At 36.6% G+C, this 21,006-nt stretch overlaps 1 protein-coding gene across 3 annotated transcripts in view; it reads right to left on the bottom strand.

The window, feature by feature from the left end:
- CEP162 (centrosomal protein 162) overlaps positions 1-21,006 on the bottom strand; it is a 52,442-nt gene that overhangs the window by 17,657 nt on the left and 13,779 nt on the right. For all 3 annotated transcript variants that reach the window (XM_074581246.1, XM_074581245.1, XM_074581247.1), the window contains exons 5-22: positions 18,804-18,956; positions 18,340-18,526; positions 17,278-17,330; positions 15,332-15,444; positions 14,318-14,348; positions 13,803-13,925; positions 12,806-12,997; positions 12,555-12,636; positions 11,441-11,708; positions 10,013-10,262; positions 8,366-8,508; positions 7,317-7,544; positions 6,515-6,652; positions 5,472-5,584; positions 4,596-4,704; positions 2,923-3,049; positions 1,870-2,033; positions 274-378 (exon numbers count right to left, since the gene is read on the bottom strand). In XM_074581246.1, coding sequence (XP_074437347.1) covers positions 274-378; positions 1,870-2,033; positions 2,923-3,049; positions 4,596-4,704; positions 5,472-5,584; positions 6,515-6,652; positions 7,317-7,544; positions 8,366-8,508; positions 10,013-10,262; positions 11,441-11,708; positions 12,555-12,636; positions 12,806-12,997; positions 13,803-13,925; positions 14,318-14,348; positions 15,332-15,444; positions 17,278-17,330; positions 18,340-18,526; positions 18,804-18,956 — 2,579 coding nt within the window. The remainder of the gene's footprint in view (positions 1-273; positions 379-1,869; positions 2,034-2,922; positions 3,050-4,595; positions 4,705-5,471; positions 5,585-6,514; positions 6,653-7,316; positions 7,545-8,365; positions 8,509-10,012; positions 10,263-11,440; positions 11,709-12,554; positions 12,637-12,805; positions 12,998-13,802; positions 13,926-14,317; positions 14,349-15,331; positions 15,445-17,277; positions 17,331-18,339; positions 18,527-18,803; positions 18,957-21,006) is intronic.

Genomic DNA, 21,006 nt, shown 5'->3' with positions numbered 1-21,006 from the left:
CAAGGAACTCTAAATGGTACTTTAATGTTAAAGAATTTTAAAAGGGATATCACTAAATAGCTTATTAGAACATAGTAGAAGAGGAGCCCTTTGTAAGTAAATAATTGCAGCTTTTTGCGTTCTCAATGTTTTTGCGTTTTGTGTTCCATAGCACAAGTTACTTTATCACAGGGCTTCATTCAATGCTTTATCCCTGTGAAACGGCTGGTAAGTGTTGTAAGAGACCTTATCTGAAATAAAGGTTAAATGAAACACAGTTCCATTATTGCATACTTGTCGCTCAAGATCCTGAATTCTTTTAGCATCTGCTGCTCTGTCTCGCAAACGTTTCTTCTGTTGCACACACTGATCTCCAGCTTCAGCTCTGAGCTTCTCAACCTATGCAATTTATGAGAAAATAAACTGAAATACATATTCAGAGACATTGCCCTGTAATACAAAAGCAAGCATTTCAAATGCGCACAATATAATGGAAGTATTCTGCAACTGGTAATAATAATTTCTGTACTAACTGATTTTTCATGTTCTTAAACTAAGCTGCAGCTTCTTCAAGCCACTTAAGATCAAAAGGAGCTGAAACTAGCTACAGAAATCTAGAAGAGAACTTCAACTCTGAGACGTTCTTGACTTCAAACCAGTAAATCATCATCTTTCCACCATACTTCCAGTACGCAGGCTTGGTTAATAAGCTATAACATAAAGTACTACAGTATGTTACATGAATTCAGGGGGAGTTAAGGAAATAGTTTGTGATTTGCAAGGCTATGCTCTGCGATGAGATATAGAAACAGCAAAAAAGCAATGTTATGTTGTGCCTAAATAAATGCTGACTCCCAGGATCAGGGGAAGGAATGGGGTAGCTAATGCTCCTGCACTCCCATAAAGTCCGGCCATGAAGACTCAAAGCTTTAATCTAAAATTGAATTTCCTACCTTTATCAGCCACTATGATCACTGTACGGGGACATTACACCTTTTATAGTTGGAAGTATTCCTATCTTGATTTCTCTCTCACATGGGCAATGATAGCATTAGTGATGCTTTTCTGCCAGCATAGTTTGACTAATTTGATTGTTTCTATGAAGTCAAAGCTCTTCATTGTTTTTAAACACCAGTCCATCCTGGAGCAAATGGCAAATGAAAATATTTTCTTTCACAGCAATGATATGTTGATCAAAGTTTGATATGGTGGCGTTTAAGGGATCTCCTTCCCTGGCTGCTCCTTCAGAGGCACCTCCTTTCATCTGTGATCTCTTTAATAAAACACTATGAAAAAATTCCAAGATCATTTTATCACTGGTAAAATTCTTTATTTCTATGAATCTTAAGACAAATCTACTGACAAGCAGGCAATGCAAATCTCAGAACTATTCAAGATTCATGCACTAGTTTTGCTTGCTTTATATTTTGAGTGTTTTGGCTTTTTCCTCCTTACTACAACCGGTGAGGTTTACAACCGCTACTTAAGAGAAAAAAAAATAAGTGTTGCCTATGCTACAATGGAATAAAAAGGAGGAAAAGAGAATCACAAGATGGATGTTCCATGTTGTTAAACATAACAATGTACTTCCTTTTCTTAGTCAAGAAATTTGCAGGTTTTAAGGAAATACACTACTTCTGTTTCCAGAAGCATCATCAAGTTGTCCAATATAAGCAAAACCAGGTTTTAAGCATTATGCACTTCCAATTGTCAGTGCATATGCAGCATTACCTGTTTTGCATATAAAGACTCCACATTTGATTTAAAGCTTATAAGGAGTTTACAAGTATTTTTCGAGAAAAAAAAAATGGACAGAATTACATTATACTCATCATTAGAAAAGAAATAATTTAAAGTTTCAACTTCTTAGATAAAGCTAGATATTATCACCTCTAGTTTTAGTTTCTCAATTTCTTCTTTTGCATCTTTAAGACGGGCTGCATCTTTATCCAGAAGGTCTTGATTTTCTGCATACCACTGAAGTCTTCTTTTCAAATGAGTAATTTCCTGTTTGTACGATTCTTCCATAACTTTCAATTCGTAAGACTTCTCACCTACAAGAATAAAACATCCTTAGTATTATTTTATTAGTGATTATGTCAACACTATCCTTCTCAGCACTTTTCGTGTATTTCCTAATCCTGTTACTGCAGTAAGTTTTTAAAACCAGACCCTAATTAGGATTCTAAATGCAACAGTATTTGAAAAAAAGCCTTTTTTCTCTCATACATAGTAGTACCCAATGGCTCACAGTTTATCATGGAAAGCATTTAAAACAGAAACCCAGGGGGATCTGTTCTTGATCATGTTGTAATAAACAAATTTTCAGTAACAACATGGATGACAAGATAGAATGTATGCTTAGATATGTATCGACCATACTCCCACTTAGGGATCAAGCATTTTGAGAAGAGAGATGGAGGCAAATATTACAGCTCTTAGCACTTGTGATGTCTGATATTGGAAGTGAAAGGGGCCAATTTCTGTCCCTCTCTCATTAAGAAAGCTAAAGCCAAACTGGAAAGAGTTCTGATAAGAATGTTGAAAAAAAGTCACAAGGCATAAATTACAGGTAAAAAAAATGGGCAAGATCTAAATAAGAGACTAAGATGCAACACAGTAAATCTTTTCATATGAACAGAATTGTCATATAAATTGAATCATCTAGTTTCCAGGCCCAGTGGGAGATGGGAAAAAAAAAAAAAAAAATCAAACTTAATGGGCAACAACAAACAGCTTGGCTGGATACAAGAAAAGGCTTTGCCAAAGCATGTGTAGCATGTCCTTCACTGTATGCAGTTATTAAAAGTTTAGACAATATTTGGAAATGGTCTAGATGCATTTGACTAAGTAATATTTTAATAAGAAACAAGTTTCAATTACATATTTATTTATCAAAGCATAGAGTAGGCAAAATTATTCAACAAAATGAAGGTGCTTTACCTGATGTGGATGCAATCTGGGTTTTTGCTAAATCTCTCTCCTTCTTTGCTTGTCCCAAGTCTACCTCAAGAGCTTGCTTATCTTGTTTGAGACGTCTTATCTCTTCTTGTAATCTAGTTTCTTCCTTCTGAGTTTTAGAGAAATGGATAAGACAAGAAAAACTAAACACACATCATCATACAAAAAACCTGAATGTGCTTTTTCACCATAAAATTATTAAATCACAACAGTTGCATCAGACCGCAGTAGCAATGAGTTTTCTAGTTTTGGTATTATTCTCAGACCTTGCTCTAGCAGAGCATGGGAAAACTTAAGCTAAACATAAAAAACCAATATTTTTTTAAAATAAGTTTTACATAATTGTCTTTGAAGTAGAAAACATCAGTCTTTTGAGAGGGTCAGTAAAGAAAATAGCTTTATGTATGGACATCACGTATTCAAATGGACAGATGTATTCTCCAGTGGTTCATCTTACTACATTCTATTTCTCACCATTTTCTGCATGCACTCTCTGTTCTGTTTATGTGTGATCACTATCAAACTTCAAGACTAAGTAGGATGAAAGGTCTCAGTGCCAGCCTCTGGAGATGGAGGCCCTCGGTCCTAGGGATCCATAGGTACAGGGAGCAGCAACTGCAGGGGCTGAGATTTTTGGGGCCAGCCAGTAAATAGACCAAGGGTCTAGGGCCAGCAATGGCCAGTGTGTGCATCTATTTGTGTTACTGCTAGTAAACTCCTGTCCTGATCTGCTCAATAGGATCAGTCTGTCCAGGAACACGCTCCTTGTGTTTCCAGGAGTACAGTTTGTATTTCTGTGGCGTAAGAAAAGACATTGCTCTCTGCGTTAGCGGCGTGCCTGACCATGTCAGTGTTGTCTCTGTCTCTCTCTCCGTCTTTGGATCTTGTGTTCAGTCTCATTACAGGCTGGACCTAAGGACACGGAAGTGTAGCAGCAGCACCTATGAGGTTGGAACTATGGGAGCCCCTGCAGTCTTATGAGGTCAAAGTCAGCTCTGTCGACCAGGAATGTCTCCACTAGTCCTGAAGCTCACTGGGTTCACATCCTCTTACCACCTACCTAACCAGTTGTTTGTTTTTTTTTTTTAATTAAAAAAAAAAAAAAAAAAAAAGGAAGCAGCAGCTTTTAATTTCTGGTCTATCTATCAGAGGAAGTATGTATCAGAACAGTCCCCACTTGCAGTAAGCAGTACAGAAGTTCCTGAAAACCTTTAATTTTAACATGAAGCTTACTAAACATCCTTCCTCAAAAACACATGCATCTGTAGGACTACAAAAAAAGTTACATGAATGAATAACAAACGATTCTTTTCACTCTGGTGTTCTTTTCTAGAACTTGGTATAGAGCAGGGATACAGGGATAAACACTCTCCTGGATTTGTCTTAGGTGGAAAAGCTATAGAGGTATCACTACTTTCTGCAAGGTCTCACAAGGTATTTCAGAATTGCCCATTGTAAACATGGCAACACTGCACTTTGTTCAGTGTCTTAGGGGATTTTTTCCAGAGTTCACCTGATGAGACTTTTGTGATACACAAGTGTGGCAAACAATAGCATGCTCCACTGCTTTCTTCATTTACATTATTGGTCTGCAATATGGATGGTTAGGCATTTTTTGTAAGAACACATGAAAACCAGTCTTGGCAAATACCTACCTGTGCTGCTCGAAGCTCTGAAATCAGTTCGGTGAAACTATGATTTCTGACTGGTTCAGAATCCTGCACAATCCGTGACTGGATATTATTAGTCTTCTCGACCTTTTCTCTAAAACAGCAAAAACATTTATGCAATGAGGTGACTTGGTGTACTAACAGTGGTGTACTAAAAAAGAAACACAACCCCCCCAAATGGTACTACAAAGTCAATCTGTGCAAGCTTAAAACAAAGAAAGAAGCAACTATATAGTATGTCTTTATATGAAAAATTCCACCTGTAGGGTGAAATCTGCTCACCTAGCACAAACTTGCTTGTTGGGACTACACGAGGGAGGGAAACAAAACCTACTCTGTCTCAGTGGAACTCATCTATGGCAAAGATTTGTAAATTAGGAATACACACAATCGCTTGTTTTTTTTCCTCATTGCTAGCATAGGATGCAAATCTTACAGGACCTACAGCACAGCGAATCTGATGGTTCCTCCACTACCAGGATCTCCTGTGGCCCTGATCTACTGTGTACCTTACAGCAGTATCAAAACATTTTGGCATGTGAACAGAGACATAATACGAGAACAAGTGTAGCATACATATTACACTCTGAATAAGAATATTTGAATTTTAGCATTGAAATAGTCCCCAAATAGAAGACTAGCCTTCCCACAGGTCTGCAAAATCAGCAAGAAGGCTAAGAATTAAGTGTTGATTACGGGATCAACATAAATCAATTCTCAAAAGAAAAAACAAAACCACAAATCCAAGAAACACTGGAAAACATGCATCTGACAGACTCTGCAGTGATTCTTTATAAATAAAAATAATAAACAGAGCTGAAAACTACAGAGATTTTAGGATGGGTGTTTAAACAAGCCTACCTTATGGCTATTAACTCAGACATTAAACACTGATTCTCCTTAAACATTCGTTCCTCATTTTTTTTGTTTTGGATCTGTAGCTCTTTCATTTGCTTGTATAACCTCTCATTTTCCTAAGATGAGACAGACAAAGTTAAAGAATATTCATAAATTACTGTTTTACCCAGTTCATAAACAATTGTCTATGACTTGCATAGCTTGCCTACTGAAACAGTGGAAGCAAACACTAAATATTTTATTACTAGATTTCTAAAACTAATATCTACTTTCATTATCTTTACACTAAAGTAATATAGTGACCTCTACAATCTTGTCACTCTGGAGAACCTAGGCTCTCTCAGTTCCTCTGCAAAGCTATCCCAACTATATTCTAAAAGCACATATGTGGATGGGTGCTGATAGATAAGAGCTCAGCCTGCCCACGCTCCAATCCTGTGGACATAAACCATCACCGACTTGAGACACTCACAGCCATACTGGCAAGACATTGTGCTTACACCAAGAAATGCTGCTGAGCACCAGCTGGAAGCTGGTTAAACTACCCTATTGAGATTTTACATCTGCAAGTATTCAAAAGGATTATTAAGCTTGCATTATCTATTTCTACACTTGACTAAGTAATAAAAATCAGGCACACTAATAAGGTTCCCTTGAAATCAGCTGCTCAGATCCTATGAAAAACATCTTAAAAACAGAACTGTCCAGATTTCTATTATTTTTTAAAAATACTAGTTTTCTACTCCATTTAGGGCAAAGAGTCTGTGGTTCTTTATTGGCCATAAAGTGTTTTCCCAGTTCTCAACTGACAAGTCAGCATATTTTTACAATTTAGAACAGTTACATAGAATTGTGGAAAAACTTAGCCCAAACTAGACATGTGTGAAATACTTTTAAAATGTGCAATACACGTTTGCCCTTCACACCTAAATTTCATCCACTTTTTATACAGCAAGTTAACTGGTTTTGACAGAAAAGTAGTAACCATTAAACAATTTTGTTTCTGAAACTGGCTAGAACACAGCTTAATACGCTGTGTGGTATACCTGTTGATAACCTTGAATAATGACCTCTTGATCTTCAATTTCTTTTTTTATTTGTGTCAGTTTTTCTTCAGTGACAGGAATTGTTGCTGTATGATGGATCCATCTCTTTTCTTGAGTCAGCTCTTCCATACTTCTTAACTTTCAGAAAGAAAAAGACACACAGTTTTGTTAGCAATATGGAATTCTCTACAAGACTACACTTTTATAATATAAATAGGTCAATCTTTTCATTAAGATATGAAAACAACCAGTGAGACAATCTTATTATTGGAGTTTTATAGAAGTATTGTGAAACAGGAACAAAGTATAAAAAGTCTGGGAAAAGTTAGCAAAGCTTTACCCTCCCTCTTCTGTTCTTATGTACCTAGACAGGAGGGTATAGTGGAATAACCCTGGGAATATGCCATATAGAGAAAACACAACATTGAAAAATGCATCAAAAAAATAAACACCATCTCAACATACAGTACTTATCTGTAACAACTGGTATCTGTTAATCTCTCTCTTTTTTTTTTTTTTTTTTTTTTTTTTTTTACCATAAGAGTGAGTTAAACCTTTGCAAAAGACCTGCTGCAGAACTCTCAAAATCGCAAACTAAAGGAACTCAGGATAACATAGTTTATATCTGTAGAAAAAAAAAAAATCATGTCCTATGGGCAATAAATGTAACAGTGGGCATGCATTTACAAACTAGCAATGTGCATGTAAATCTGGATTTTCTGCTCAGTAAAACTTACGTAAAATAACATTAATTTAATTTTCAGAAGTTTCTGTAGTAATGGGCTACAAGATGACAAAGTACCTTACTCTGAAGAACAAAGTTTTCCTGACCCAACCGAGAAAGCTCTTTTTCATGCTGTGTTTTCAGTTCTGCAATCTTTGTCTCTATTTCTTTCTCTTTCTGTGAAACCGTGCTGGTTAGCTGTTGAATCAAATCACGAGCTGTGTTCAAGTCCTCCTCTGCAACTTGCACTCGTTTTAGCAAATAGAGTTCTCTATCACAACTTCTGATAGGAAAAAATGATAAATCCTAATGAAGAGAAAAATTCAGGGAAACATTACACTGACCTGATTGTTTACCAAAAATTCCGCTCATCAATTTTATTTAAGTGGCTTGTCTGGCTCTTGGCAACCACATACAGCACTTGAAAAAAAAACCAAAACAACCCAACATTCTAATAGCAAAACATCCTGCATTTACTTTAATGAGCTACTTTCTCATTTCCGAAATATGCATGAGGAAAACAAGCCAAAAAACCAACAAGAAACAAACACCTCTCATATGAGAGCCACTACACAGCTACCAGAATTATTCTATTATGCGTCTTACTTTTTGAAAAGCAGTAATGATTTAGGTATTCAATGAACAATTTTTCATACGGTTTATAAGGAAGAAGGAAAATCCATCACGGTACTGCAAATTCAGTCATCTCGGAGAAGATGACTGTTAAATATTAGGCGATAATATTAAATATTAGATGCAATGCAAATAGAAAAGAAACCCAAACGGTAGCACTATTTAACATTTATAACAGAATACTTTTACTTAAAAGGTTTATTTAAAATTTTCCCCTTTTCTACCACAACATAGTCATTTTTAGGAATTAATAAGCATTCCAACTTTAAGTGTATCGAACCACTCAAGCAACAGAATTATCCAAGCAACTGAAAAGCAGTATGATTATACTTGCATATTTTAAAAGCAAAAACTAGTATTTGACTAAAGGGACATCTTTATTCAATATTTCAACATTTGCCAATCTTGTGATAACTATTAAAAGTCTTGACAAAATAGACTTGCAAACCAAGCTGTACTTACTAAAATTAGGAGCATCACTGATTATTACTTACGTGTTGATACTGCCTGCAATAATCCACAGCCTCGTGTCCAAGATTATTAACAACTGATTGGCCAGACATAACTCTGTTAATACTTCCCTTCGAACTTGGTTTATTTGTTGCAGATCTTATTATTCTAGTAGCCAATAAGGCTTCTTCATTTAGGCAGAAAGTAAAATAGAACAAAGATAAATTCAGAATTTAATGTCCTTTCAAAAAAAACGCGTAATCCACCCCTTAGACATATAAATTAAGCATTCTACAGCCTGAATTTTGAATTAAATACAGAAAAATTAAATATAGAGACATTACAGAAAGTGTTGTAGGGTGTTTTTTAAGTAAGGAACTGATGACAAGATAAAACAAAACCCAAGGCAACAACTGAAACAAGTAGCTGAATAATAAATCCTTCATGAAATAAGGTTAACCTCAGTTGCCTGCTTGAGAAGTCGCCAGTTATCCAAGTATACAGAAATACAACATATTTCAAGCTGTGGTGAAGGTAAGACACAGCAATTTTCAAAATGGACTTCGGAGTGCAGACAGCATAAAAAGACATGCAGCATCTATCTGTTGCATCAAATAGCAACCTGGCTGGAAATTAAAAATCAGGGAAGTTCCCCCAGGAGAGTAACTAACATATCTAACATACATGAAACTACTACACCTTAGTCTTCTAAAACAGATAGTAACTACAACTGCCATTTCATTTCTGCCTATAGCAACTTAAGCTAAGAGATCCTGCTTAGGAATGTTATGCCTGAAAACAGACAGACAATGATCACTTACCAGATTTAATGCTTTTTACATTTCACACACTACCCCCTCACAAAGGTGCTCCCTTAGCAATGATAATTAGGGGATTGTTTGATTCCCAACACTACTTGCAAGGTTTTCAAAGGCATTACATGCTAGAACTGTGCTAAAACCCGGGCATCTGTTGAGTTATTTTCCCATGCCTCGGAGATAGCAAACATCATCTGCAAAGATGCTAAGCTGAATTATTTCATGAAACTCTTCAAGCTTCACCCAAAAATAAAAAATTTCAGTCCTTTACTTGCAACTCAGCTTTCACAGCACTACATTGCTATTCACCTTTCCTTAGTTTACAAGAGACATGAACAGAAAATAGGACTTTCCTTTTAGTGCTTTCTTTGTACTCTAGGAAAGCAAAGATAAAAAGAAGCAATTGAGAACAGAAATTTGGAAACACACACACAGAAGTTTGTGTGTCAGCAAAACTTTGCATTTACTGTAATGAAAAATGCAACTTCCAGATACTTATTTTGGAACATCAGCTTTTTCTATTGTTTTAGTCCTATGGGTGAATAATACGTAAGTCTCAAACATAGTAGTAGTATGTGAGTGGAAATGAAACAAGACTACAGTGCAAAACTTTATAGAATCATAGAATTGCCTAGGTTGGAAGGGACCTTTAAGATCATCGAGACCAACCAATCAACCTAACACTGACAAAACCACCAATAAACCATGTCCCTAAGCACCATGTCTACCCATCTTTTAAATACCTTGGGTTTAGATTTCTTCTACGATTTTTTGAAATTATTTTTTTTCTTCCCTTTTTTTTTGTTTAAATATGAAGTAAGAGGAGCAAAACTCTCTGGCTCTTAAAACTCAGACTTCTTACAATAGAATTACCTTTAGATCTTGTTCTATCTGCAGGACTTTTGGCTTTCATACCGGTCTTTTTGAAAGTTTCTTTTGGTGCTTTCTTTTCAGCTGGAGAAGACTGTTTAGAGAGCGAAGTGAGTTTCCCATACCCAGAACTTCTAACCACCCCATGAGGACCATATGAAGACTTCTTTTTATGTAAAGGTGTTGGACTTCTGATATTCTTAGCTGTCATTGATTCTGATCTTTCATTCTTCAAGGAACAAGATCGAAGAACCTGTGATAGAGCACATTTGTTTAAAGCAAGTTTTAGGCTCTAGTGGGATCTGAAGGTAGCTTTCGCTACTAAAAGCACACAGAACCAGTTACCAGTATTACACAGCTGTAAGATTTGGGGTGGTGGGATGCATTATTTTAAACTAAATTAATAGTATGTCATTTTGCAGAATTCTGCTACTTCAGAAGTAGTGCAAGTATTTTGTACTGGCGGTGTTTAATTGTTCTAGGAAGTTGTATTACATTACAGGATCTTTAGCTTACCAAAGCAGGGAGCTCATGACTAAAGGCTAATCACAGTGAACACAGAAACCCAGTGATGAAGAGAGGAACAGTGAGAGGCAGAGGAACCCTAATAAACCCGATCACTGAAAACAGAGCATGCAACTTTAAGACCAGCAAAGTAGAGAGCTTCGCCTGTTGGCCCTGGTGGGAAACCCACCAGGATGAATCAGTCAAACAACTGCTCTCCCTGCAATGCCTTGCAGACAGAAGCAGCGTTTGCCTGAAGGACCGTGGGGCTAATTTAGGGGATTCAGGGAGAAGAGAATTTGGGGATGCAGGGATTTAGGATTGTGTAAGTCTTGTTATGGAATGTTTGAGAGGACTGTGGCAATGTGCAAAATTTACGGGATGTTTAAGGAAAGGACAAAAACTTGGTAAAGGGAGAGATTAAGGTGGATCAGGTAGGAATGAGTGTGGGACAGAGAGAAAACAAGAGTAAAGAAAATGGTGACATGACCAGGGTTGCTGGTCAGTACAACTGTCTGACTAAGCCCTACAGTGATCATTGCAGTCTCTCCAATATTCTTATTAAACCGTATTTCTAACAGCCCTCTCTGTAGGTATGCTCCCTATTTTGAGCCTCTGTGTGTGTGTTTACACGTCCCCCCTGTAGGAACATGTGCTCAGACTCACTACCAGCTTGAGTAGTGGTAGAGGACATGGAACCACAGCAGCCTTGCAGATATTCGGCTGGGACAGGAAGAATCCTGCTGGTCCCAAAGTACAGTGAGTCTGGCTACCTCTAGTAATACCAATGGTAACATGAGAGTTTCAAGAAAAACAGGAAGTCTCTCATTTCTAAACATCAGAGCATAATCAAATGACAGGCAGACTAAAAATATATACATTTTAAATGTATTTCCATATAATAAAAATCTGGTTGATAATACTTACTTGTTTAGTTTTGCTGCTTTGTAGAGAAAGCGGAGAGTCTTGAACTATTTTTTGTCTTGGTATATCAGGCTGTACTTCACCAATTTGAATTTCTTTCTCAGTTACCCTCTGAAAGTTATCATCATTCCCAGCTGGCTGCAGAAAGATGCTCTCTTCTCTGTTAAATTTTTCAAATAAGTTTGTCTCCCAAATCATATTCTTCTGGTGCTCTTTAAAGGGCGAGTGGCTGACGAGGTCATTTGCTGTGCTGCCTACCAGTTTCACAGGACTACAAGAGAAAGGAATAAAGTCATATATAACAGGACTTTTGCCCTTTGCTTTTCTATCACTCTGTGAAAAGTGGGACATTTTTCCTTTAGGTACCAGCTGTAAAGACTGCTTGAATTTGAAAGAGCCACTACGCTCCTTTTAAGAACAACCTCGCATATCTAGTTATACAGATTCACTCCCATGCTGTGTAACAAGAGCCATTTCCCAGCAGTGACCATTTTTGTGGAGGTACAAAACTTGGCTACAAGATGAACACCTGCAAGCATGCAATTAATGCTAATAAAACAATGAATGGTAATTTCTGCTGGGTGCAGCTATGTGATAAGCTCCCAAAACGTGTTTGCTAAACATAATCTATTTCTGACAGTTCCAGGGCCAGTGCTTTCTGCTCTAGATGTGACAGTTGGAGCAAACCAGAAGGAGGTACGGAGCACAGGTTAATAAGAATCAAGCAGAATAAGAGGATTTGATCTTAGATTATGGAGGTTGGAGAGCAAGGATAGGATGTGGGCTGAAATCCATGTATGGGGGAGGGAGCAGAAGACTGGGAAAGCAGAGATCCCAGCTGTGGTAGCTTGAGAGTGAAGAACACTCCTCCAAATGATTTGGCAAACATTGCTGCTTATCATTCAGGCAAAGTTTGGGAATCCCTGCTCTAAATGAATTGACCCTGTATATTTGTTTTACAATACACTGCAAATGCCATAATGCCAGTGCAAGACATAATGAAATTTCGGTATTTAATCAGGGCAAAAGACAGATGAGTTACTTAGTAAGCTGTTTTTCACAAACAATTAATGGACTTAAGTTATTACAATTCTAAAATGCATTCTGAAATAAATACCTTTCGGGCTCCACATCACCACTTCTGATATTACATGAATGTCCTTGAATTGGTTTCATCAATTCTTCCACAGTAGGTAAGTCTAATTAGTGCAAAACAGAAAAAAAAATTAAAAAAAAACCCCACCCTTAGAAAAAGTATTTGTAAAAGAGACAACATTTTAAAATGTTTCATAAACAGAGTACAAAGATATTACCAGTTCACTCATTTTAAAACCTTGTACAATACATGCCTTCCTTTGAGATATTTACCTGATTCAATAGTTGACATATTTTTTGAATAGATGTCATTATTTTGTGAAACACCTTGCACTAAGCATTCCGAGGCTGCCATTGCAGAATTGTGCGGTTTTTGCTCATCAGTGTCTCCCAAAGACTGATCAATATGATGGTATGCTTGGTGTAACGCTTCCATGTCACTGGTGGTTTGACCATAGGAAGTGCCTGTAAAAAACACAGGCTCATAAGAAACACTACAGGATTTTCTGCTTTGGGAAACATCCCACTGGAGCCTGTGTTTCACTTATTAGCTTGGTCTATTATGTGGTGAGAACAGTGATTGCAGTTATGAAAAAGAAATTTAAAATCTCATTTTTACTATAAAAACAAACAGTTGGCAAGTTAATTAGTACATATTTCATAGAATCATAGAATGGTTCAGGTTGGAAGGGACCTTAAAGATCATTTAGTTCCAACTCCCCTGCCATGGGCAGGACTACTTAATAGTCTCATCTACAGTTTGCGTGCCTCTCCACCTCTCTCCCCTGCCTCAGTATTTTACCAGTACTAAAACTAACAGCGCATGGGCTGGAACTATTTTAACAGATGCCATTAGAGCCATACTCTGGATACAAGTGACATACACTGTTGTACAAAGTCTGATAAGAGAATTTTATAATTGTGTTCACAATTATAATTTTATAATTGTGTTCAATGCTGACAAAGAAGAATTTTAGCAATGACGAATAACCAAAGGAGATGGTATTTAAAAATCAAACTGCAATGTCAAAAGCAACTTTACAATAGCCAAGTGTAAAAAGGTGTCTTTTTAACAGAAACGTGACTTTTTCCTGAAATATTTCCTCCTCCTCCTCTCAAGATTTGTTACTAAAAGCCAAGGGCTTCATGTTCACACAGAACTTAAGAACAAATGAAGACATCAGAGCCACCCGTTCTACTAAAGTAAGATTTTGGGGTTTGGGCTTCGTCGTGTGTGTGTTTGGTTGGTTTTTTTTAAAGCAACCCTTACCTGCTTCATTCATTTCAATTCCACTGACTTCTTCAGGCAGATGACGTTCACCTAGAGCTACATCTGATGTTTCAATGGCCTTTTGCAGTTCTGTGGTTGAATCTTGTGAATCAAGTAATACAACTAAAGCCAAAAAGATAAATGTTAAAGAAAACACAACTCTTCTTATTTATACTTTGTCTACACTGAAATTAGAAGTATACCAAAGCTTATCTTGATGTACTAAACATGCAAAAAATGCTATACAGATTATTCTAACACCATTAATGGTAAACTGGTTAACTCTGCAAGCATCAAAATCTGAGTACTGACTAGACGTAGTAAAATACACAATTACATTGATGATCACTTTGAAGTGCAAACATGTAGATTCATTTTTAACCAATTCAGTCCAACAGACTTTCAGTAGAACACAATAAAATCAGGTAAAAAATATCAATATAGTAAAAATTATGTAAGAAAGTTTCAAAAAGTTGCATTTAGTATTCTCCTACTGATCAAAGTTTATATTTTACCTTTAGCCAGCATGCCAGCATTTGCTTCTTCCTAACAAAAATAAAGAAAACACATTACTTTTTGAATTTCAGGGGAAAAAAAAAATCTGGATGAACTTTAAAAGCTGGTCCAAAACCTAAAGAAAAGTTCTTAGAACTTAGAACTAAGCAGTTCTTGATGCTCCAACAATATGCTCTTCTCCAATAGTCTCCTTAGAATGTCAAAAGGTCCTCAACATCCTGTACTCTATATACCCTCTCACAAGTGACTGGGAACTAAACGCTACTCCACATAAATGGAATAATATTTTTGCACATCCCTGGTTCTCTTACATTGTTATTTGAGAAAAGAAAAAATAATGTATCAGTAAGTAATTACACATCCATTCTATTTGTTCTTTTCAAATGCTTATTAGAAATATTACCCTAATAAACTTAGTTAAAAAGAATTAAAAAACGCCATTTATCTTTTATAGATGAACACGTGGTGCTCGATAGACTCCTTTTATAAAAAAATCAAATCAGAATGTGCGCTCCAGGAACGCACCTGCCATGCTCCAGCCGCATGTGCTCCACATCAAAAGACCTGACTAAGCTAGTCGACAGTAATACCCCCAAAGTTCATACAGTGTAGATTTTGGGTCCTCTGTCCAAACTGCTTCTCTGTACAGAACTACTTCCTTCGTCTGTATCACTTGCTGGTGTAGACACCACCTTAATAGCTCCATGAGAGAGAGATTAATAACTACCCATTCTGAGGCTGAGGCTCCAACCAAAGGTCATCATTTGTGTGCTCCTATCTACACTTCTTAATTCAAAGGAGGAGTTAAGCAGGAAACACTGTGAAGAACTTAATCCTTTCAGTAATTTTTCACAGGAAAATATATATTCTTAACAGAACAATATAGTCCCAGGACCACTATATTCTTTTCTTTCAGGTAGTACACATTATATAAAGGTTTACTATATTGTCAGTTATACGTTGCAGAGATTTTACAATTCATGCAAGTAATATAAACAGCTGGTAGGTTATACCTGTTCTTGAGGACTTAAATCAACTCGTGATATGTTTTGATTGACCTGACTCCCCTCAGTTTTAAAGGCAGGATTAGCATCTGTTTCTTCTTCAAAATCTTCACTGTAGCTGCCTGAAGAGTAAAATAAACATCAAACAGAATGAATATTCAAGAAAGATAAAGCAGTAAGGGAAAGCTATTTCTTTTTCCCCAATCTCTCGTCTAAAAACAGCTAACGCTACTGTTAATCCTTTCACAAAGGCAATAGAAAGGTTTTGAGACTGAGTGTGGTACTAAAACTACAGTAAACGTCACACATAATACCTCTAAATTCAAATGAAGTTTGTCTTATGATCAGATATACTTCACCTCTGTCTCCTCAAGGCATACTTGAATTGACCCCTTTTATTCAATCACTTTCTCTCACTTAGGGGTGAAATGATGCAATTTCCCCCTCAGTAGACAAAGTACTCTACATCCACCTTGACAACTCCAGCAGTTTTTAGGCTCACAATCTGTAATTCTGCTTCCTCGGACCTGCCTTGGTGGCCCAACAGCCAGTCTCTAAAGTACACATTATTTAAAAACACAAGTTTGTCAGAGAATGTATTTTACAATTCAGCTGAAAATACCTTTCTTATACTGACTTAAGACATACACAGTGCTTATACTATTCCTGTACATGTATTATCCACTGTTTCATTTGCTATTTCATAAAATAGCAGTTTGCCAAAGACTAAACACAACCACACATAACGCAGACTGTTCATTCCACATACTCCATAGAAACCGTTTTCCTAAAAATCAAAAGTACCAATTTCATAAAACTGGCCATAACAGTCAAGTAATTTCAACTGTTTTGTTCAGAAAAAAGGCTAACAGACTGTTGTAACGTTTCTGCTACAACTACCATGATTTCTTGCAATCTACACAGTAATCAAACTTGCAAGGAGAAAAGATTTCCTGCAGTTAAGGTTTACAAATACAGCCCTTTTATGTTTGGGAAATTGAAGCCTGACAACAGGACCTCTCAAAAATTCAGCTAAATATATACATCTGAAAATACAATCTGTTGATTAAATTACAGGAATACACTCTATCATATGTTAGCAATGAAGCGTGAAATAAAGAGAGATGACAAGTGAAAGACAAATAAGCAAGACAGAAGGAGCGTAGCATGGAAATTTGGGGAAAAGATCAGGTAAGGGTAATACTGCAGATTACAAACATTAAACTCAGGTATGAAAAGACAGTACAAAAGTACAAACTCAAACATTAAGATGTATTTCAACATCAGGGTCAATTTTTCTTCAGATTTTGATCAAGAGGTGCCTCGGGTTTTTTTGCTGTTTTTCTTTCAGACTTTGGCCACAATAGACTAAAAATCCGCTTTACCAAAAAAAAAAAAGCTCAAGTCAAAAGCAAACCCTTGAAATTCTCTGTCTGAACACTAGCTGCGCAGTTAGCTGCAAAGGCAGACTAAAAAGCCACTGTGAGAACTACAGATAAATGAAAATCACTAATACGAAAATTATACTAGCTTTCAGAGAAATAAAAAGTTTACCCACAATGGTCAGGGTGATATGGGAACAGAAGTCAATTGGTTTACATATTAGTCAGAACAAAAAAGTTCCGTGAGGATGCTGGACTGTATTGTGAATCCGAAACCTAGAAAGAGTCGTTTTCTAACTAGCTCCAAAGGCAACACAGAGTATAAAACAAGCTGTGAGACTGTACTACAACTTTATCATTCCAGATCTTTAAATTACATTCTGCTATCAACACGAAGATCCTAGGCTATCCTCTGACACCCTGCTGTGACACTTTCTGAAGACTTTGCATTTGAACTGGAGCACTAATCCACAGCTTTCATTTCTGTTAGTCTGTTTAATGAGGTTCTCACAGTTCTTAATGTACACACAGAAAAAAATAATTCAAATTAATGATTTTGCAAGATGGTATTACCAGATTTCTCTTCATGTGTGGATTCCTCCTCTTCTTTTTCATTTTTTTCATTCCTGAGAAACCAAATGAAAATTTTACTTTCTTCTTGGACAGCAAATACACATAGTTTGTTTTTTTTTTTCTAATTCCAAACTTTGTTACTTCTTACAATTAGCAATAAAATTAAAAACTTGAATTTGTCCATCATGTCAAATCATAAGTAAGAAAGGCAGATAATTGTCACCAATTATTAAAATAAATATTTAAGTTTTTACAACTGTCCACAGTTAAAATTCTCAAGCCAACCTGTAAAATCACTCCCTTGCTGCATTCCCTCCAACATCTACATTAGCTTCTCAAATAAACTTTTAAAATCAGGTTTGCTTCCTGTTCTGACCTTTTCATTCTGCATTAGCAACAACAAAATCTCTCCTTTCTTTCCCCTTTTCCTGTAAGGTTAAAGTTTTGTCCTTACCTAAAACTCTCCAGAATTCTGACCCTCCAACTGTTTTCATATTGGAAGTTTCCTTTGCACTTAGCATTTTTAGCAACAGCAGCCTGAATTGTCCCGTCATCCATTTCTCTCTCATATGTTCCAACTTATTTTCATTTTTCTGATTATAAATGGATTGCCCAAGTCTATGAAGATTTTGTATCTTTCCTCTAGATTCATTTGTAACATCATGTCTAATGGGACACAGAATCTTTCCTGATCTACTTCCTTGTTATTATCTGTTTTTAACTTTTCATTTAGTTACACCTCTCAATTAAGCACGTTAAATCGACTTGTAACTATTGAGTTATGCACAAGATTGTGTAGCTATGTCAATTCATCACCAAGTCATGCTCTTTCTTTTATTTACTAAGCTCACTTTTGTCCTTGTCTTCCAAAAAAGAAAAACAAAAACAAACCACAAACCAACAACCAAACCAAACCCATACCAAACAAACCACAACAAACAAAAAACTGACTGAAATCATACAGCATCTTGTCCCACAAAATCTCAGTGGCCATGGTATTCAGATAGCCACTTCATATGCACCCACTAATATAGTTCACAACTTTTCTTCCCTCTAAATTACCGTACAAATGGTGCTAGTAATACAGAATCATGGGAATCCAGCTCTCTATTTAATCTTGAATAATCAATAGTAGAGGAAGCTTCTCGTTCAAGTTTGGCAAAGAAGATCTCTTTTTCTTCTTGTTCTTCCAAGGTATCCAGTCCAGCTCCCATGATACTTTGATTAGGCCCAGAAGCTAAAACTGAATCTAAATTCCAAAACAAAGAACAAAGTAATTGTGTCTCTGCCGTATGTCCATATAGAATTGTCATAACAGTTAACAACTATAGACAGACTCATAAAATGTTAGCTATCAAATAATCACATGCTAGTACCAGCAGCCTTCAGCTCATGAGATGAAGCTGACAGAAGTGAAGAATCTTGACTTGCAATGAATTAAGGGAAACAGTTTGTAATAGTAGTTGTAACAGTAGTTTATTTAGATCTAGCCAACTTCATGAAATGGCTGCACTCTCAGTTCTCACCGTTTGTCTCCAGGCTGTCTCTACTTAAGGGAACAGCAACCCCGTTACTTTTCTGAAGCTGTAGCTTTTCCACATGCATGTTCTCATCAGTTTCCCCCATAGGCTGTGAAGCATTCTGCATCTTGACAAAGCTTCCATTGGGTCCACGCGTTCCTAGGAAAAAAGTTGCAATATTCTTGACTGTCATCTAAAAGCTATGTGTATGACACCTTGTATGCATTTTAGTCATCTTCCAGAACCACCAATTTTAAGCTCATCTCACAACAGCAAAGATACCCAGTCTCATAAATCACAATTATCTGACTTCGGTTTCTGTTATATGTCAATCTTGTTTAATTACAATTTAATTAGTCTATTATATACATTTTCTTCCCATCCTTCATATTTGCACACAAACGTATAGTTTGGCATGGGGCTAATATAACAACTGCAAAAACTGACTTACTGTAATGTTACTTATAGAGGACAATCATACACACAAACCCTGTACAGAAATTAACAAGACTTTGTTAAAAGTCTATTAATTTTGTTTTATCTACTACCCACAGACTTGTGAAAATTGCAGCCATTGGCCCAGCAGCTCCTTTTCATTTTTTGTAAATTAAATGCTTTAAGGAAAAAAAATAGTAAACAAAGTTACTTAAAGGTTACTGAGAACACCCAGTTCTTCCATTCTCTATGTTTATGCAACTACAACATGCAGTTTCTCTCCTTACTGTAATTTCATTGTTGTGAGGGTTCGACATCACCTTACCAACAATATGTGTGAATTCTGCTTCCAGACAAAAGGCTGCTTTATCTACTTCCTCATAGAAAAAATAAAAGCCAAATATTGCCGTACATTACTAGTTAAAAGGCAGTACCAAGTCCTTTCTGCCTGCCCCTAAGACACATTTATACTTAAATTCTTTAGAGGTTCTCTTCAGAGAAGGGCTATGAGAAAAGCTGCTTACGCATTTTATCCAATGACCTATGAAATGATTTAACAGTTATCACAGAAGGGAACTGAAACCATGCCTGTCTTTTCCAACATGAATCTCCAGTTAGTAAAATAAACTCAGAATTTTTTGTTCTGTCTGGCCAAATAATGTTTAGACTGTAGCTGTGTCCTTGTACTGAGCATACCAGGAGGTGTGAAGACACCGACAACAGCCATTTCCTGCTGGCAGGAGACTGCGGGAGACGTGTACATCAATAACCCTTCGGATCATGAACACTAAACCAGTCTTCCACCTGCTGATCAAGTGCTTCAACTCTGGGCTGTTACTCTGTCCTCTATAAGGGTCCAAACAAGTCCCTTTTAATAAGTGCCATCCTTGTCTATATCATGACAATGGAGAATCCTCTCCCTTCAGTATTGAAAACGTACTTCGGGTGAGGCAGGGTGGGGAAAGTAAGAGTCTGAACACCTTTTCCTTCCCTACTGGGCAGCCCTTAGCAAGTGTATTCTGATTATAAAAGCCTCCCTGTTAAGAAGTAGAATTATTTTTTTTCTTGATTTCCATGACCAAGTCCCCTTACAGGTTTTATTGGGAGGCTAAGTGGATAAGATTCTGCATCTCAAAAATGACTTCCACAGTCCTGTATCTAACTTCAGCTCCATCCTGGACACAGAGCTCTGACTGACTCGCCTTGCATGCAACAGATATATGTCAGAGACATTGACTAAAGGTCAAGCTCCACATGTATACAAAGTTAATGCCTAAATAAATACATTTTGCTGCTACATTGAAAAGTATATACTGGAAAGCTCAAAGTGCTGAACAGAAGTGAAAAAGTATGAATAGTCCATTTCCCTGGTAGGTAAATGCAGTAATTTAAAGTAATACACCCAGATGGCGCTCTGTTCTAGTTATCAAGAGAGAATACAGGAGGTGGGTCACAAGTTTTTTTGCAGTTTTAGATTAGCCACAATCTCACCAGATTTCCAACACCCTATTTTTCAAGGAGAATATGCTAGTAGAATCAAAGATAAACTGTCACTGCCCTCCTACGTAAGACTTTCTAGAAAGGAGATGGGAATATACTTCAGTAAAAAGACAATTAGAACAAAATTTTGGACAAAAACATTTTCCAGATTTGTTTTATTTAAGCCATCTCAAACTCAATGAATTTTCTGACAGACTTGCATTGATCTTGAAAGTTTCATAAGGTTTATGTAAGCTATCTCATATTTTTTAAGTATTTTGCCAGTTCAAACCAG

This window comes from Larus michahellis, chromosome 3 (assembly GCF_964199755.1).
Source record: "Larus michahellis chromosome 3, bLarMic1.1, whole genome shotgun sequence".
In the NCBI taxonomy this organism is placed as follows: Eukaryota; Metazoa; Chordata; class Aves; order Charadriiformes; family Laridae; genus Larus; species Larus michahellis.
The sequence above is the reverse complement of the archived record's forward strand: the minus strand, read 5'-3'. Positions and strand labels throughout refer to the sequence as shown.